The 18,877-nt window shown below is 35.1% G+C and overlaps 1 protein-coding gene across 1 annotated transcript in view; it reads right to left on the bottom strand.

The window, feature by feature from the left end:
* The window catches only part of LRP1B (LDL receptor related protein 1B), a 750,913-nt gene that overhangs the window by 185,868 nt on the left and 546,168 nt on the right, over nt 1-18,877 (bottom strand). The window contains exons 32-36 of the mRNA XM_074828545.1: nt 13,292-13,432; nt 11,062-11,187; nt 9,035-9,166; nt 2,353-2,487; nt 1,819-1,948 (exon numbers count right to left, since the gene is read on the bottom strand). Coding sequence (XP_074684646.1) covers nt 1,819-1,948; nt 2,353-2,487; nt 9,035-9,166; nt 11,062-11,187; nt 13,292-13,432 — 664 coding nt within the window. The remainder of the gene's footprint in view (nt 1-1,818; nt 1,949-2,352; nt 2,488-9,034; nt 9,167-11,061; nt 11,188-13,291; nt 13,433-18,877) is intronic.

Genomic DNA, 18,877 nt, shown 5'->3' with positions numbered 1-18,877 from the left:
CTTTAATAAAAAAGCAACTCTTCTACCAATAGCAGTATCAAATGTTATTTTGTCAAGGGTTCTGCATTTTCTCTTTCCTATAGGAAGTGATAAATGCTGGATCTCAGCTACAATCCATCTTCCTTCTCCAAAAACTGCAGAAGAGTTAATTACACTTTTTACCATTTGCCATTGAAAAGAATGGATTTTATTTATATAATTAATATTATTTTAATATTTAAGTATTCTCCAGAGAAACTGCATCGGCTTCACTTAATCCTCATAGATTTCATGGGGGCTTTTCCTTTCCTTTGATTTAAGTAAGGGGTGAAAACCTATCTGTCTATGTGTACAACAAATACATTATATACATGTTGAGGAAAATTACACTGTAAATTAACTACTGTTTTGAAGAAGTTTGGTCTACACTTCTGTTTAGAAGAATTTTATCAAGCTTTTGAGTACTTTCCTTCAAATGTGGGTTTTGTTTTGGTTTCTTTTGGGTTTTTTTTGTTTTTGTTTTTTTTTTTTTTAATTTTTCTAACAGAAGAGCACAGCTATTCTGGTACATTAAAAACAAAAAGATAATAATTAATTCAGCCAGATCCTTACTAGGATCTGGAGAAGATCCTACTCTGAAGAACTGCATTAATCCTAACCTGTTAGCAGATACTGCCAAGTCACCAGTGGTGCTATATGAACACATCTGTAATGATTTGTGGCACAAGCTATTACATTATGCAGAAAATAAAACCAGTTATTGCTTTCGCCTTCATTCTTAAATACATTCAGTTGCAATGCTCTAGTCTGCAAAATACACAGATCACTATGTCTAAATTCTCATAGAAGAAATCATGGCAAAGATCCAAATGGCATTTTGCATCACTGGTATCAATCTGGCCTCAATGGGAAGTCAGAATTCTTCATTACTATGGCGGCAAACTCCTCTGAGTACAGAGACTGCTTTCCTGAAAATAGTAAGACACTGATTTGATTGAATCTGGGGAAAATGAGCTACAGTGTCATCTCTGGCTTTGGAGGCAGGTAGTTGTTCAGACACTTCTTTAAGATTTTGATACATGCCCTTTAGTACTCCCATTTTAGCAGGGTAAATGTAGCAGTTAAATCCACTGAGTCTTCCCTACATGCCTTTTCTGCAGAAAGTATATTTCATATTCCCATGAAAAAAATTTCCAGAATTTACTGCTTCTGTTTTAGTTGTAGCTCTGCTTACAGTAGATTTCGAGCTGGAAGGGGACAGAATGTTCTCTATTTCTGTAAATGTTGCAAGGTAGTCCCTACTCTCAACAAACAGTTGGCTGATGACATCTTTGACATCCCCTACTCTCTTACCCACATGCTTCATCTCACATTACTTTGAGCTACCCTGGGCAATCTCCGTGGTTTTTGTAGTGGAATGTTACATGATACTGGAATTTGTAACTACCAAGGATTACACTGTTCTATGATTTCATCATGACATTGAAGGCTTCATCAGCTTATGCAACTTCCTTGGATTTGCTGGAAACTTAAGAACAGATTTAAGCATGCTTCTAAGCAGTGTCTAAACTTTAGTTGATACAATTGTCTTAGAAAATGAAAACTGTTTTGCAAAGAAAATACATTATGTCATGTATACAGAGACCAGTGAAAAAGCTCAGTATATGATAAGAATAACACTTCCTTCCACCTGTGCTTAATTACAGTACAATAGTTTCCAATACAATCCTTTTGGGGTTTATTTATCTGTTAGAACGAAGGCCTCAATTTACTTATTTAAGAGCTTCAGTGCTAGCATGCAAACTTTAGAAGAAATGCAAGTAGCCATTGTCATGTTACCCTTTTTCTGGGTGTACCGCAATAGATCTTGGCTGGTCCAAACCCTGGGATATAATTACATATCGGAATGAGCCGTTGAGCCTGGCAACTTCAATTAAGTTGAAGCCATGATCCGTCCAATATATGTTACCTAGGAAAAATACCTTGAAGTTACTGGAGAAAGAAAAGACTACTTGAAAAGTGTTTAAATCTTCAGCGTGTAAGTTAGGACCAGAAACCAACTGCTGCATTTTATCTTACATTTGTAATTTCTGGTCCTATTCAGCCTTCCGTTTTAAAGTACAAACTTGCATTCATGGTTGTCACTGTTGAGACTGTCCATCTAAGAAATACTATCCAAGATATTTAAATCATTTTTCTGTCTGTAGTAAAACTGCAAAAACCAATGGTGGTATCTCCAAAGAAAAACATCTAGACATTTGGAATATTAGAAATACAGAGCTGAAAGCAAACCAAGTCATTTAGCCTTGAGCTGAAGATGCAAGAGTGTACTGTTAGAAATCATGACAATTCCTGAAGCAGGTTAAGACCTACCTGCTATCCAGTCCACTGCAATGCCTTCAACTCTTCCCAAACCATTTGTAACAATGTCTTCTTTCCATGTTTGATCTCGTTTAGATCTGCTAATTTTGTTGAAACCCATGTCTGTCCAGTAGATTGTATCATTTCCTATAAAATACATGGCAATGACTCTTAGATTAGTCCAGGTATCTACATTAGGAACTATAAAAACTGTCACTTATAACTTTATTAATATGTCTCAGAGTAAATAGAAGAATGGTATCAAAACTATCTTTAATTACTCATCCTTTTCCTTTAAAAATTTTATTTAAAATAGTTAAATCAGAATTCTAGGTAGTCTACTGGTTGTTTAGTACTGCACATATATCACAACAGGGCCATGACAACAGATGGAAGCTACTGCCCCTGTTAAAAATCACAATATGTTGTCTTTTTTTCTTTTCATAATGGAATAAATGTTTGAAAAACATTTTTTTTTATTAATCACCATTCCAAAGTACTCAGGAGTCTGAAAAACCACAGTGTAAAACTGCCTTTACAGTAATTTCCTTCAGTATTCATACAGATTGAATTTTGGCAGTATAAAAAAATTTAATTAGAAAAAAAAAAGTCTGACATTTGAGACTAATCTACTGATAAAAGGATAAAAAATTGACTCTATCCACAATTCATCTTTTATTTTAAGTGTCCTGACAAGCTTTCACTAGGAGTCTTTTTTGGTGTTTTAAGGCATTTCAGCTGTCTTCCCTGCCATACTGCTGCAGTTGGCTGTCCATAAAGTGGAAGAGAGGGACCGCCACATAGTCTTAGAGTACAAACCTATTTTCACTGATGATTTGAACTCGTCAGCCAGGCTGAGAATTTGGAGTGGTCAAAACACAGATACGCACTTGCGTCTGTTGTCACAAAGTACCCTTGATAAAAGGGATGGGGCAAACAAAGTGATGACATCCCTCAAGCAGAATTCCCTGTCCTTCCATTGACAGATCTCTGAGTTATTGCAGATACACTCCAACCCACATTCTGATTTCAAAGTCAACAGCTGGGGACCTCCTGAGTGAGCTTATTTGTCTGGGAAAAACATTTTTCAGACATAAATAATATTCATTCCTTTTTTATTTTTTCATACTTCATATATTTGCTTTTAATTCCATAAGAGAGAGAGTGTGTGTATATGTATTTAAATAATATATTTCTATATATATAGAAATATTACATGTAAAATATATACGTAGATATTAATATATATACATATATACACACGTATATATGTGTGTGTGTGCACGTAAAAATACATATACATATATATAAAACAGAAAAGAGAAAAATGAAACTTAAACTGGTAACAGTCAATTCCAAGACCAAACCTGTTTGGTATCCTCTAGAACCCTACCCACACCACCAATAAAACAAATGACAAATTCTGACTTCAAGTATCCCAAATAGATAGTTTGATTGCCACATATGAGAGCCCTGTATTTTGCTAGTTATTTCAAATGACTACAAAAATTACACAGATCTTAATACTAGCCACACAGAACATTCAACAATAAGATACTGATCTATGATTGTGTGCAAGTGTATGCCAGATACCCTTCAGTGGAATATGAGATATATAGAATTACTACAAAGTCTTATCTGAAAGTACACAGTTAATAAAAAAAAAATTCTAGCTATTATGTTTACCAACTGGATAAGACATTCTGCAAGTGAATTTTATGTATTTCATATTCCAGTTTAATTCATCTCCATAAAAATAAACCATTTTGTATTCATACTGTGACTATTTATGTCAGCCACGTGAGCAAGAATCCACATAACAGCTTAGAAACTGTTATAAGAACACAAAGATCTTTGTGGTTTCACTTCCATGACTATATCTTAATGTATATAGCACAACTTTGTAGTGCTGTTTTCTTAAAATAGTGTCTTTCAGTAATCCAAAAGTTCAAACAACTGAATTACCTGGATTTGCTTCCAGATTATCACGTTAAAGAGATAAAACCAATTTTAAAAAAATCATATTTCTCTTTAGAACATATTACACACAACAATCATTTGAAGTCTACCTAAATTACTAATTTACCTTCTGTAAAATGCAGTATTTTATGACACAGCTCCGTTTTGTCAATGATCAACATTTTTCCTTAATATACAATATGCCTGACCTGAATATAAACAGGTAGAAAGCAACTAAAGGTTATGTACACGTACAAAAAAGGATGGTGAGGACACACAAAATCATGGAGATGTGCAGATATAATAAAGGAAAACACTTTTTCAAGATAAATATTACAGGGAATATTATTTTACCATCAGTCAAATTGGATTTTTTTTTAGTCAGTAGTGTTCCTGTAAAATGACCAGAATTTTTAAGCAGAATGTTTCTGTTCTATAAACAAAAATTATGTTAGTAGTTTTAGGACTGGAACTAGTCAGGGAAACTCAAGTAATATTTGCTGTGTTGGAGGAAGTTCACAAAACACATGCACTTCACTGCTTCTAGAAAGCACCCTTAAAAGTAAATTCTTAACAGCTTGAGTATGCAAAGATAATAATTACACAAACACATACTGATATTAAAAAACTCAGCTAAAACATCATTTCTTTAAAATTCTCATATTCTTTTACAGTCCTATGCCTTACTTGCCTAGATACTGTATCCCAAATTAAATCCTCATTAAACATAGCTGTAAAGTGCATTGACTATGATATTTTGATATAATTGTTCAAAGATGCTCCAAGAGAAAAAAAAACAAGAAGGAAGAATTTTTTTTCCTGAAGCATTGATGAACGTTATTTATTCACAGCAATGCAAAAATCTTCACTCACTATGCTGTATACATTACATTGGAGAATATTTTTTGATCTTTCAGGTACTTCATGACAGCTTAAGAAAAGAAAAAAACTATGTGCTTTTGTTGTACAGTGTGAAAACATCTAAGGAATTTATTGTCACCAAACTAATAAAGATCCCTGTGGGTTCCAAATACAGATAACATTACAGCATTTGCTGTTTCAGCTTGCATTTGGATACACATGGCACGGTCCAAATGACAAACCCCTCTCATTTTATGGAGACCAGAATTTTTTTGAGTTACTTTCTGATAATAATCAAAGTTCTCCATATCTTAATAAAACGTGGAGTAACATTCTCAGTAGGACTCAACCACTGAAGACCCATACCATGCAGAACAAGGAAACAGGAATTCAAATTAAGCAATTGGCCTTTATTTTGTTGTATAGTATTCACTTATAAAAGTGGATGATGTTTTCAGAGATTTGTGTGTCAATGCTGTCTCTGTATTAATATTGTAATTGCACAGACCTGTTTTATTTTCCCAATTACTCTGAAAAATAACAGACATGGAGACAAAAAGTCCCTTCAGCATCTGGCTCCTGAAGTCAGTTCTGGCTTCAGAGAGATGGAAAGAAGGTCTATACTCAATTTGGAGCTCTCAGTATCTATTTACCTATTCCATCGCTGGAACCTGAAGAGAAGAGAATTACTACCTGGAAATGACAATGGCCAGAAAATGGGAAAAAACTGTCTGCAACTTTACACAGTTTCTACAAGTAATTTGTTAAGTGGTGAGCATTAGTAACTACGGCCTCACATTGACTCCTACTGTCCACAGGCAGCTTATCAGCAAACACTGGAAATTAATGTCATTTAACACATTACTATTTTCCAATAAAATCCTGTAACTCAAAATTCAACATAAAAATTATTTGCTGAATATTGCCCCTTTTGTAAGGCCTCGTCATCTTAGTCTGTCCAAAATATTTATTTCAACAAGGAGAGTGAAATCTGTTCTCCTCCCACACGTACACACCTGTATGCACACCACAGATACAAATGCCTCGAGGCACAATGATAGCATGAGTAAGAGGGAGACAGACAATGGAGACAAAAGTGTGGAAAAACGTGACAGAACACCTCTGGGTTCCCAGCAACCACCAAATTCAGCAAAACTCACTGAGGGACTATGAAGACTCTGCTTTTCACAGAGGCAAAATCTTGCAAATCTTAAACTGTTTCTGAGACAAACTACTGCAGAATTGAAAGTGACTCAGCAATAACACTATATTATTTCAAGACTATCAACAATTTTAACTATTACTTCACCTTTACGGAGGCTTTTTGGCACTAATGAAAACATTAATGTAACCATTCTGCATTGCTGTACTTTAAAAAGACAAAAATGCTACTACTCATTAAGTAGTTGATGCCCTCTAAGTGGGAGTTAAGAGAGTGTCTCCTGATGAACAGGACCGCTTTCTTGGAGACATAGTTCTACCCATCAATCTGAAGACCATCATTCTGCAACTTAGAATGCCCTTGTTGTCTCAAATACAGTAGCGCTGATCTGTCATGCAGATTCTCATCCAAATAGATCAAGCTTAAGTATAGAGTACCTCCTGCCATGTGAAATAAAGATTTCAACAAATGTAAACCAGACACTAAGGTAAAAACTACGGTGAACTTCCTGGAACAATGTTGAAAGGAAAAAACAACGGGCATTTCTCTGACATACTGTGAAGAAGTCTTCAGCACCAGGAAAGAATCAACGGCATTATCTTTAACAATACAGAAGTGAAAGGCTACTAGGATCATGCTCAGTTTTATAAACCTATGTCTTAAATAACACTGGCAACCCCACTCCCCGGTGACCTCTAAAAAAGTCCAAAGGTCAAAATTTCTCCTGTAGATCTTTAACGAGGATTTAGAAGTATCAAGACATAGGGAGAAAAACGGTGCATTTTTCTTCTAGCTCTTTCATGTCTGCAAAAAATACTGCCGTAAGACTTTTAACTATGATATGCTATACTATGTTAATGTATTTTAGCCACTTTGCATACCTAAACATTACTGAGAGTAGATCAGAATTTGGGAATGTTTCATGACTAAGAAAGATAACGCAAGCAATAATCACTAAGTGAAAAAAAACAAGATGAAATCTGAAATGAAAGCACCTCCACTTGCCTTCTGAATCACATTTGATGAGCAAAGGTTTTAGGAATGAATTCTGAAAATTCAAGGTAAAGTATCAAAATGAGAAAAACAATTGCTTTTTAAGCTGAAATGCTGTTGAAAGCTGTACTGTAACTTTTTATAACACAGCATCCCCTTGTGATTTCACTGTTACAGAAGATTTACATTCATGTTTGGCAATACATTTGTCACTGTCAATCGCATTCATGTTCCCTGTGCTGTAACTGATCTTCATGCAAGTTGATGAACCTCACTCAATTTCATCCTTCCTCAAATCTCATTTTTCCAAAAAGCTAAAAATTAGTACATGTATCTTATTCTTCTAAAATATTGATTTGATAATGACTAGTGAATTCCAAACAAAGCTCTCTAAAGTAGAAGCTAGCATATCTCATAAGTAGACTATGCTAAAAAAAAAATCCCAAACCCAAAGAAAACACAAGATGCAAAATCCCCAATAAAGTCCTAGAACAAAAAGGTCAAATTTCAGATTTCTGTATTAAATATCATAATTTTGTAAAGCTTGCAAGACTTGAATTAAAAACAGTATTTTTTTTAAGGTAAGTATGGTATAATAAAAAATATAATCCCTGGAAAACCCAATTGCATTGTCTTAGTCTTGTGACTCTGTCACAAACATGCATAGCTATCACTTCTCTATCATTCTGTACCTTTCCATAAGTAGATGAAATCAGCTGTATCATAGTCTTTCCCATCTAAGAGATATGTATAAAGGCATTAGCTTTTAAGTGATTTTTATGTCTCAGTAGACTGTTACTGAACTATACCTATGATATAACAAAAGCTCTGAACATTAGTTGTCACTGATTTGAAAACAAAATATACAAGTATGAGGGCACTATAAAATGCTGAGTGAACTTGGCATTTTGCTAGGCAGAGTAGAGGTACAAGAGCATCAGTGAAGAAGGCAGGCCAAAAGAAGAGAACACTTTAATGAATTTACCTTCTAACCTGTTAACAAAAGATTAGTGATATTTGTGTGATGAAGTAGTCAGAGCAAACAGAAAAAGGTCTGGTTTTAATATGAAGGCATACATTAACATATTCTTAAGCCAAAAGGTAGGAACTCTCAATGCTGGATTCCCAGGCAGAATGTTTTGTTCACGCTGCAGTGGAGAGGTACATAGTATACTCAAGATAGAAATGCCTGTTCTTCGGGCTGTTAGAGAATCCACTTCCAAAAGGAAGAAACAGATACAGAGTTGGCTTGTACGCTGCAGTGAAGTGGCCGAGCTTTACTGGACAGAAAGAAAACTGTTCTACTCAGCTGTTAAAACCACCTGCTAGGTAAAATATATAGGACTAAGAAAATTCAGTGGAAAAAATGTCATAACAGGAACAAGCTTTCTTCTATGAAAAAGGAACTAAAGAAATCTTTTTTCCTACAGATTTATGACCACTTTCTGTAAAACAACCAGTCTCCTACTCAAGTTCTCAGTCCACTGAAAAACAGCGAATAGTGCTGCTAATTCAATCTACATATACATAATACATTTTTTTCTATTTACTGTCAATAATAAATAGCTAGAAGTTAACACTGCAACACACAATCAACCTCTAATTCCTTTAACTATAGTTGTAATTACTTAGCAGGTTTGAAAACTGAGGGTTTATTTCATTTATAAGAATTGTATACAATATTTACCATAAATACAATAAAGTATACATAATATTTACCTGCATGGAAGTCTATGCCCACAGCAAATGAAGTTCCAGATATAGGCATTAAAGCATCCGTTTTATCAGTTGGATCAAGAGGAATTCCTCTAATTCCTTCATGAACAGAATACATAAGAAATGATTCAATACCTATGGGAAAAATGAAATAGCCAATAAGAACAAAGTGGAGACTTTCCCAATTAACAAGACTTGAGGAATTAACAAGCACTAGACCAAGTTTTCCAATCCATTTCCAATACAATTCCAATTCCATAGTTTTCCAGAATAACTCCATCTCTCTGAAAAAACATCCATTAATTATGGTATATTTCTAATTAAATAATAAATGCAGTCTTATAAAAAGAAGGGAATCACGATCCATTTCAAGCATCACCTTATAATTAATTAGTAGAAATGAAAATTAAAAGTTAAGAAGAAAATGTTTTTGAATTATGAGAAATTTATGAATATTTTCAGTGCACATCTGCACTTTCTGTACATATTCAGCAAGAGACAATTTTAAGGAACTTGTGGAAAGCAGGACCTGAGACTCTAAATTGTCTTTTGAGGCATGGGACTCATCCCACCTCATGTAGTCATGCACACTTCCTTTACAGACAATAGAGAGAAATACATAGTTTTACTGAACAATGCAGTTGATTAATTTTAAATTTTAACTGTCTACTTTTGTGTTAGATTAATCATGCTCCAGATGCACCTATTTCTATTAAGTAGGAAGAAATGCTACTGTGTGGAGGTCTTGTTATGCAGTCATTCCCCGTTGAGATGAATCATACCTAATTGTTGACAACCAAAATTAGAACAAATACTCTGTTGCCCTAATCTGTTCAAATATCAGAACACTTCTAAATTTAAGGGAAATCACACAGCGTGATGATACATAACTCATATTATTGAAGAAGTTTAACTACTGTAGACAAGAAAGTTCCTTTTTCTTCACACTAATTCTTTGGAAATTTCTTTCTTTGCAAAAAGCTAGCTAGTAGTAGTCCCTAAGAATGTGGACTAAAAAGTTTCAGGTAGAGAATTATAAAATTTTCTTCAAAACAAGAAGAAATCTAGATATCAAATGAAAAGAGCAATGCTAAACAAGTATATATGTACAGAATAATACTTGCCAGGTTTTCTCCTGACAGAGATAAAAGTTCAATACAGAATAAAAATGGTTTTGACTCATGATCTCTTTTTAATTGAAGGAAAACTTAATCATAAAAAACTCTTATAATCTAGAAAGCAGTATATCCAGACATAAAGGAGGGATACATTTCAAATACATAGCATCCAACAGTTTTACCTTAACCCACAATTGAAAGTTATAAATATCTGAAAAAGTAATTGCAAAACTAAAAACGACTATTTAAAAAGAAATAATGTTAAGAACATGTTATTGTCACATATGAAAAGCACTGAAGACACATTTATGTTGCTTAATTCTGCTTCAACGTATACTCTACTATTAACTAGATGAGGTAGCAATCCCTCATAGGAATCAATAGTATTAAATTTATACAATTCTAAGGCACCTTGACCATAAGGCTGTTTTGTATTATTCAGGCAAAAAAGTAAGACTTTGGATGTAAGCTATGTTTTGATTTTTTTCCTGCTCAAATAGACGAGAGATTAAAAAAATAATTATGCCTTACTTTATATTAAGAGCAATACAGTGGGATGAGATACCCAACTTTTCAGATACTGTAGCCTATAATTTAGATTAAAGACAAGGTATATGACCTTGAACAAATATGCACTGCTATTAATGATGGCTCAGACGGTCTGTTTTTCTGCCTATATTTTTTAAAAAATTAAAAACAATTTCTCAGAGTTTCCACAAAAATATATGCAGAACTAAATAAATAAATTAAAAGCTAATTTTTTTTCCTAACCAGAATAGACACTACTCTGTTACTGCTTTAATCAAGCATATCAACTATAGTTATTTAACTTAATAAAGAAAGTTCATTTACTCATTGCAGTGTTCCCATAAAACTGAAGTTAGTTACAATAAATACTGGAAGCCATTTTACCTTTGCATGCCATACGGTTTTTCTGAAGGTTGTAGCCTACTGTACACACACAAGTCCTGGTGGTTTCTGATGTTGGTAAACAAAGCTGAGAGCATCCACCATTGTTTAGCTGACAGGAATTGCTACCTAGAACATGATGGGAGAAGAGACAAGAGGAAACAATATTCGCACAGTGGAATCCTGACAAAAAATGAATGTTGGCGTCAATTTATTGATATTACGAAAACCAAATTTTGTTCAGCTAACTTTGAAAAATTGAAATATGCATAAAATATCTCAGGTTATACTACTATTCAGATACTCTTCCATGTTTTGCTCTTACAGTATTTTATCTGTTCACTTAGAAGAGTGTTTTTTTCCTCAGAATAGTTTTTTTAAAATAACTCAGTTTTCTGAAGAATCTGCCTATTTTAAAGTAAAAGCATATGATAAAATTGAAAATACTACATTAAGTTTGGATTAGCAATGATGAAATCTCACTGACATTAGTCTAGAAGGTGTATCTTATTCTAGACCATGAACAAATCATTGATCATATTGTATTAATTCATTAAATGTTATATTAACCTCATTATCTTCATCAACCAGCATTTGTTTAGTATATTTAAGATACATTCCAATGTGATCTCACAGATCGATGCTCCTACTTCTTAATTAAAACAATATTTACTTTTAAGTAATAGATGAACACTTTTTAGTAAGATTTATAATAAACATTATGTTTATTATATAATAAACACCTCAGAAATCTGAAGCTTCATGAAGAAACATTTAAGTCTACTAAGACATTAAAGGAATTACTTGATTACAAGTTACCAAGCCCATACGATTCAGAGTGCTACTTGTCACATTCTGTTTTGCATTCCTAATTTTGAAGCAGAAAGCATTTCTTCATCTAAAATCATAGATGTTTTCTAATGATCCAACCATACAAATGGAAAAGAGAGGTGAAGTTTGAGTCTCAGGTATCCTCAAAGGTACAAATTGTACAGTACAAAATAAGAATCTAGGATGCCAGATTTGTATACAGAGAAATCTGTAAGTGCCTCACATTACATTTGCTCTTATGTCACTTTGATTTCATGAAATGTAAGACACATACAAAATATGCAAAGATTTTTTAAAAAACCCATGCAAGTGTAAAGCTCAATCCTATCTACAGTGTCTGATTCTTATATCCAAAGCCCTGACACTGCTCTCTGTCAAAATATGTATCAGCAAGGTGACGTTTCACTACATAACTTAAAGGCTCTCCTTACAGTTAAAGTTCAGTAGTACAAACTGTTCCTTTTCTTGACTTCTGTACAATGGAAGATGCATATTAATGCCACAGACACCAGATATTACTAACATTTGGGCACTCATGAAGCTATCTGTACATCTCCATGGTCAGGAGTTCAAGCTTTTTAAAATTATAGAAACATTACTGAATGCCTAAATTTTTATTACTTACTGTTCCACCACATTTAAACCTAAGGGCCAGGCTGGTGAAGCACTTCTGGTGTTTCCTATATTAGGTAAAATGGCAAGTGTTCCCAGAAGTGCTCAATATGGAACTGAATTAATACTCTGTACATAGACTACTTATTGTAGTAAACCATCCTGTGTTCTTTTGGAAGCTTCTCCACAAAATGAAATGATTTGTTTCATGTAGATCCCATCCTCATCGCTTTCAGTAGCTGGAATCAGAAATAATCTCTTTCTAAAGAATCTACCAAATGTTTTCATCTCTGATCTCCAAATTCATAAAACTATGTGCACGACCCCAAATTACACTTTTTCATATTATCTTAGCTCACACTTTGACAACTAAGTTTTGGCAGTATTAGCATTATTCCCCCATTTTTCTGCTGTCTCATTTTTGATTTATACTACTGTCACTTCTGTCAATTTAGATGAATCAAACTTTCTTATAACAAATATTAATGAATTCTCTCATAATACTTCACCTACTTAAAAATTCAATAATTTTAGGTGAGGTTCACACACTGACTTCTTTTTTGACTAAAAATTTAAAACAGATTCTCTGAAAGAACTTCAGACTTCACTATAGTGTAAACTTCAGAAAACATCTGAAATTAAAATAGATCAGGCAGATATGCTAAATCAGTTATTCTATTATATTCAGTAATTCAATAATAAAATATAGTATTTTATCACAGAATTACAATGAAATACATATTATTTTGCAGCTTAAAAGTTGATTAAATATGCTTAAAATTTAACATACCTTGCTGTGCTGCTTTATCATACACTTTCATATGTACAACACCTGAAGTTTTGTTTCGCAGGACAGTTGGGTTTCTTCCATCTTTTTTGTTACATGTACCGATCTGAGCTAAGTTCTGGTCTGCCCACCAAAGCTTTTTATCTGTAAAATTTTCAAGTTTTAAAGATTAAGATTATCAATATCAAATTATATAGGTTTGAAACCCAAGGTGGGAAAAAGCTTTTGAGGTTAATTTTCAGATCAATGTTAAGGAAAATTGCTCAAGGAATAAAGTCATTTTTTTATTTCAAAAACATAAATTTTGGATTTATAAATTTACTTTTTTCTCTTTAGGTGATAGGTTTTCACATTTTTTAAGTGGCAAAACTTAGTTATGCTCATTTTATAACTGAAAGTTACAAAATATCATTCACAGATCATGTAGTATTACAATACAGGTTTTGTTCTCAAACTTTGCTATATCCATTCATTATGCATGTAGAAATAACAGGAACTCTTGTTCCAGGTTTTCATTACTTAAGTGTTCAGATTAAGAAGTATGACAATTACCAGAAAAATAATTGTTACTGTCTTAAATTATTGAAATTACCAACTTACATTGATAGTAACTTTTTCATCATAATTGCACAAGACTTTAAAATAACAAAAAAATGAGACATGCTATGCACATACTAGCATAAAACTTCAAACCATCCTTGTCAATTCACGTATGCAGAAATCTTGAATCTTAGTACGACGGACTTGTGAAAAATTTATGACAGAGAATTTTCACTTGATTTGCAATTGCAGTACACGCCACATATTTTTCAAGGGTTGTATTTCAGGTGACTTTAGTCATACAGATTTCACTTAAATTCAGACAGGATTCTAAGTGACATGATGATAGAAACACTAAGTTTGGTCATATGCTGTGGTAATATTGGTTACTGTGGAATGTAAATTTTCATTAAAAAAGAAATTAAGATACAAATGTCAGTATTATTGTAAAGACAATCTTCAAAACAATTTAAACAACAGTGTACGAAGACAAGCAGTTTAAAAGAAGCTTCTTGAAACTGAAAGGTATACGTGAGATGAATATTCTTTACTTCATTTCACTTACATCACTTCAGGAAAATGTCATTTCTGAAGCACCATTAACATAATCTAAATACCAACATTAGGGATTGCTTTAATTTTGTTCAGAAATATACAACGCTTACAGTGTTATCAGTTTGTCATTTTGAGACTGACTCATTACCTGCTGAAATTAATGAAAGAGCTTGTTAAAGAGCTTGTTAGTCTTTTATTCATCTAACGAAAGATAGTAATATGCCTAAGTGTTGATGGCTTATAATTTCATTCAGGTACTAGTCTTTACTACGTTTCCTCAAACCAGTATTGGGGTGGTATTCCTACCAAGTTTTGAATATTTCACATTTCTTGCCATCACTTGATATTGTACAAATGGTGAATAAGTCACAACCACCACAAAGCAAAAAGAAAAAAAGCAAAGATGACCTCTCAGGAAAAACAGCAAGAAGAAATAATGCAAACTGAAGAATAGTAAATATACACTTTTGAAAAATTTCACAGCAGCTCTCATAGAAATTTGTATTCCCTATTGCTAAGGCCTGGAAGACAGAATAGGTTAAAAAGAGGGGAAATCAGAAGACTGCTAGAAATGCCCTTTACTCTCTTGGTATTTCTTTATACCCTTATGCATATAAAAGGCCACATTTATTAGCTTTGCTGTAGTTCTGAAGGATGACATCAAGATCATATAACTGTTTTCTACAACAGCTACCTCCTGTTTCAGTGAAGACACTGGAGTGACAATGGAAAAGCTCCATAGTATGGCACCACTACTCATAACGGCCATAGTGTCAGGGAATATAATCAAGTATCATAAATCAAGGTTGTCCAAGGAGTGTTCACCCTTATCACAACTTCTGAATCACAGTAGTGAAATCAGCCATGACATGCTTTTGTCACTTGCCATGTGCCAAGAGAGAAAAAACCCCAACCTTTATATTTCACTTATGCAGGCACCAGCATTGCACACTTAAGGTGGAATAATTTGTTTAATGTAAACTAACAAATTCTACATAACTATCTTCCATGAGGTACATGGAGAAGGTTCAGTTTAGAGGAAACTAAAGAATGCATTGAAATTGGAGAAGTGTATTTCCGAAAGGCAAGCAAACCTTTGTCAGATCCAAAAGATTAATATACACAGTAATGATGTTTACTGTCTAATTTTAATAGATTAAACACTTGAGAACTTAAACTTGCTTCCAAAACAAGAACTCAGCTAACTCAGAGCGACTGAATGTTCACAGTGAAGAGCTCCTTACCTAACCAATGTCAAGTCCTTCAGCTGTTTCCCTTATAACATAATCTTTTCATTTTTATCATAATTAATTTCAGCCAGCTTGTTCCCATTATTCATCAGTCTCAATGGTTGCTGGAAGCAAAGCAAATCAGTCCTTTCCTGTCTGGAGGAGACTGAAACACAGAGCATACCGAACATACAGAAAACACTTAGCCAATGCTAACTCTTAATGTCATCCTTCAGACATTGCATACAAGCATTATTTCAGTGAAGAACTTCCTGATGTTTCTAGTTGTAGATGAACAAATCCAATGCAGACCACTGCCAGCTATTTCTATCAAGAGGAAGAACAACCTGTATTCTACTTTTCACAGTAAAGGCATGAGATACTTCTGCTAGCTTTCAATAACTATTCAAAACGGTAGGAAAAACCAATGCACAGAGCTAACACAACCTTTGTCAAAATACAGATTTCCTTTTGAAGTGAAACCAAGAACACGCATATGCCATACTTCCTTGATGAACTCACAAGCCACCCCATACAAAATCTGAGCCCCAGTACACTGCAAAATAGCAGAGTGATTGACTGGTTGAATCCCTTCAGTTTGCTGGCAGCCAGATGGCCAAGCAGCACATGTGCTGGCCAGCATATAACTTCATGTGTAGCTCCAGAGTGGCAACAGCCTGTGCTTTGTTTTGACACAAAGAAGATGGGGAATAGAGTGGAGAGAAAAAAAGGGGAGAAATCTAAGGAATACGTGAGGAAAATGGGGTATTGTGATAGAAAATTGTGGAATTGTGAACGGGGGAAGGCTCTACAAGTGCTTGAGGTAGAGACATCTATCGTGCAGAGGAGCAGGAGAGAAACTGGGATGAAATCTTAGGACGAAAGATATGGGGTACTGCACAGGAGGCATTGTCCTGATTTTGGCTGGGATAATACAGCCAAAAAGTTAGTAGTTAATTTTCTTCCTAGTAGCTGATATAGTACTGTTTTGGATTTAGGATGACAATACTGTTGATAACACACTGATGTTTTGAGTTGTTGCTAAGTGGTGTTTATATTAAGTGAAGGACTTTTCAGCTTCTCACGCTGCCCTGCCAGCGAGGGGGCTGGGGGTGCACAAGGAGTTGGGAGGGGACACAGCTGGGACAGCTGACCCCAATTGGCCAAAGGGATAGTCCATACCATACAGCATCATGCTCACCATATAAACTAGGGGGAAAGTTGGCTGGGGGGTGATGGCCCACTGCTCAGGGTCTGGCTGGGCATTGGTCAGTGGGTGCTGAGGTACTATTGTGCATCACTTGATTTTTTTTTTTAATATCTTTTCTTTATTATTATTTTCCCTTCCTCTTTTGTCCTATTAAACTGTCTTAATTTCAACCCACGAGTTTTACCTTTTTTCTGATTCTCTCCCCAGTTCCACTGGGGGGAAGCGAGTGAGTGGTTGTGTGGTGCTTAGTTGCCAGCTGGGATTAAACCATGACAAGGTATTATGTAGAGAAGGTTTTAGTGAGAAGCTGAAGGTACAGTGTTATTAAGATTTGGGAAACAGGAAAGCAGTTTTCACCAGTTCCACTTTTGCTGCAACAACTGCTGATTTGAGGCTATTTCCATAGAAAATCCTAAATTAAAATGTCTAGTTATATATGGAAATTCTACTGGCTTTGCTCTAGGGAAGAAATCCATTTTCACAAGTGAACAAAATTGCTTGTAATGCTAAAACACATTTTTCATTAAAAACAAATTACAATCAATAACTAAGATAATCATGAAAAAATGAAAACCAGGCTCTACCTCCCAATGAATCAGAATATAATTTTAAACAGCTTTGATATCAAACTCAGACTTCAGTTACCTAATGGCTAAACACTGACACAGGAACCATAGCCAATCCGCTGATTTGTCAATCTTCTGACATTGGTCCTCACTCTCTTCACAAGACTCAAAAAGTACAATGACTTCCTTCCAACCCATTGTGTGTTATCAGTTTCTCTAGACTTAGTCAAGTCATTCACCTCAGTGAGTGGTTAACATTCTGTAGCTCACCATTTCAGAAAAGAAGTTTCAGAAGGAAAACACACCAGAGATGAAAAAGCAGATGAATACCTGTTGAGAACTACAAGGGCATTGCCAGGGCATGCAGAGATGCAGTTAGAAAAGCAAAAGCTCAGCTTGAATTGAAATTAGCCAGAGATGTCAAAAACTACAAGAAAGGGTTTTTCAGGTATGTAACAACAAGCAGAAACAGAAGAAAAATATTGGCCTGCTTTTAAACAGGAGAGGTGAATTAGTCACCAACAACGCTGAAAAGGCAGAGGTTCTCAACACTTTATTCACCTTTGTCTTCACCAGCACTGTTGGGCCCCCAGCCTGGGGAACAAAAATCCAGGTCGATGCAAACACAGACCCACCATCAGTGAAGGAAGAGTTGGAATGTGAGCTGTTACAGGAGCTTGATCCCTACAAATTGATGGGCCCTGATGTCCAACCGAGGGTGTTAAGAGAGGTGGCTGACATCGTTGCAAGGCCATGTTCCATAATCTTTGAGAAGCTGTGGACATCGGGGGACATCCCAGAGGACTGGAAGAAGGCTAATGTCACCCTCATGTACCAGAAGGGCTTAAAGGAGGATCCAGAAAATGCTAGGCCCATCAGGCTTGCTTCAGTCCCTGGGAAGATATGAAATGAATCCTCCTGGTGCCTATTAAAAGTCAAATGAAACACATGATTGGGAAAAGCCAGCACAGATTCACTGAGGACAAATCGTGCTTGACAAACTGGATGTTTTATGACAAAGTAACCTGCTCGGTTGACGTGGGGGGAGCGGTGGACAGTCTGCACGGATTTCTCCAAGGCTTTCAATACAGTTACCCTCAGCCTCCTCCTAGAGAAGCTGATGCTTTATGGTCTAGACAAGGGGTCTTTGCAGTGGGTGGGGGGCTGGCAGACAGGCCACACCCAGAGCATGGGTTTTTCAGCTGCCAACCTGTCACAAGTGGGGTCCTCCAGGGATTGATATTGGGCCCAACGCTATTTAATCTCTTCATAAATGACCTGGATGATGAGATCACGTGTACCCTGATGAAGTTTGCTGATGATATCAAACTGAGTGGGGAGGTGGACACTGCAGAAGGGAGAGGCACCCTGCAGGAAGACCTGGATAGGCTGGAGAAGTGGGCTAACAAGAACCTTATGAAGTTCCACAAGGACAAGGTAAAGGTCTTGCACATGGCGAAACATAATCTAGGAGTGTAGCACAGACTGG

This window comes from Strix aluco, chromosome 6, assembly GCF_031877795.1.
Source record: "Strix aluco isolate bStrAlu1 chromosome 6, bStrAlu1.hap1, whole genome shotgun sequence".
NCBI lineage: Eukaryota > Metazoa > Chordata > Aves > Strigiformes > Strigidae > Strix > Strix aluco.
This window is presented reverse-complemented; position numbering and strand designations above follow the sequence as displayed.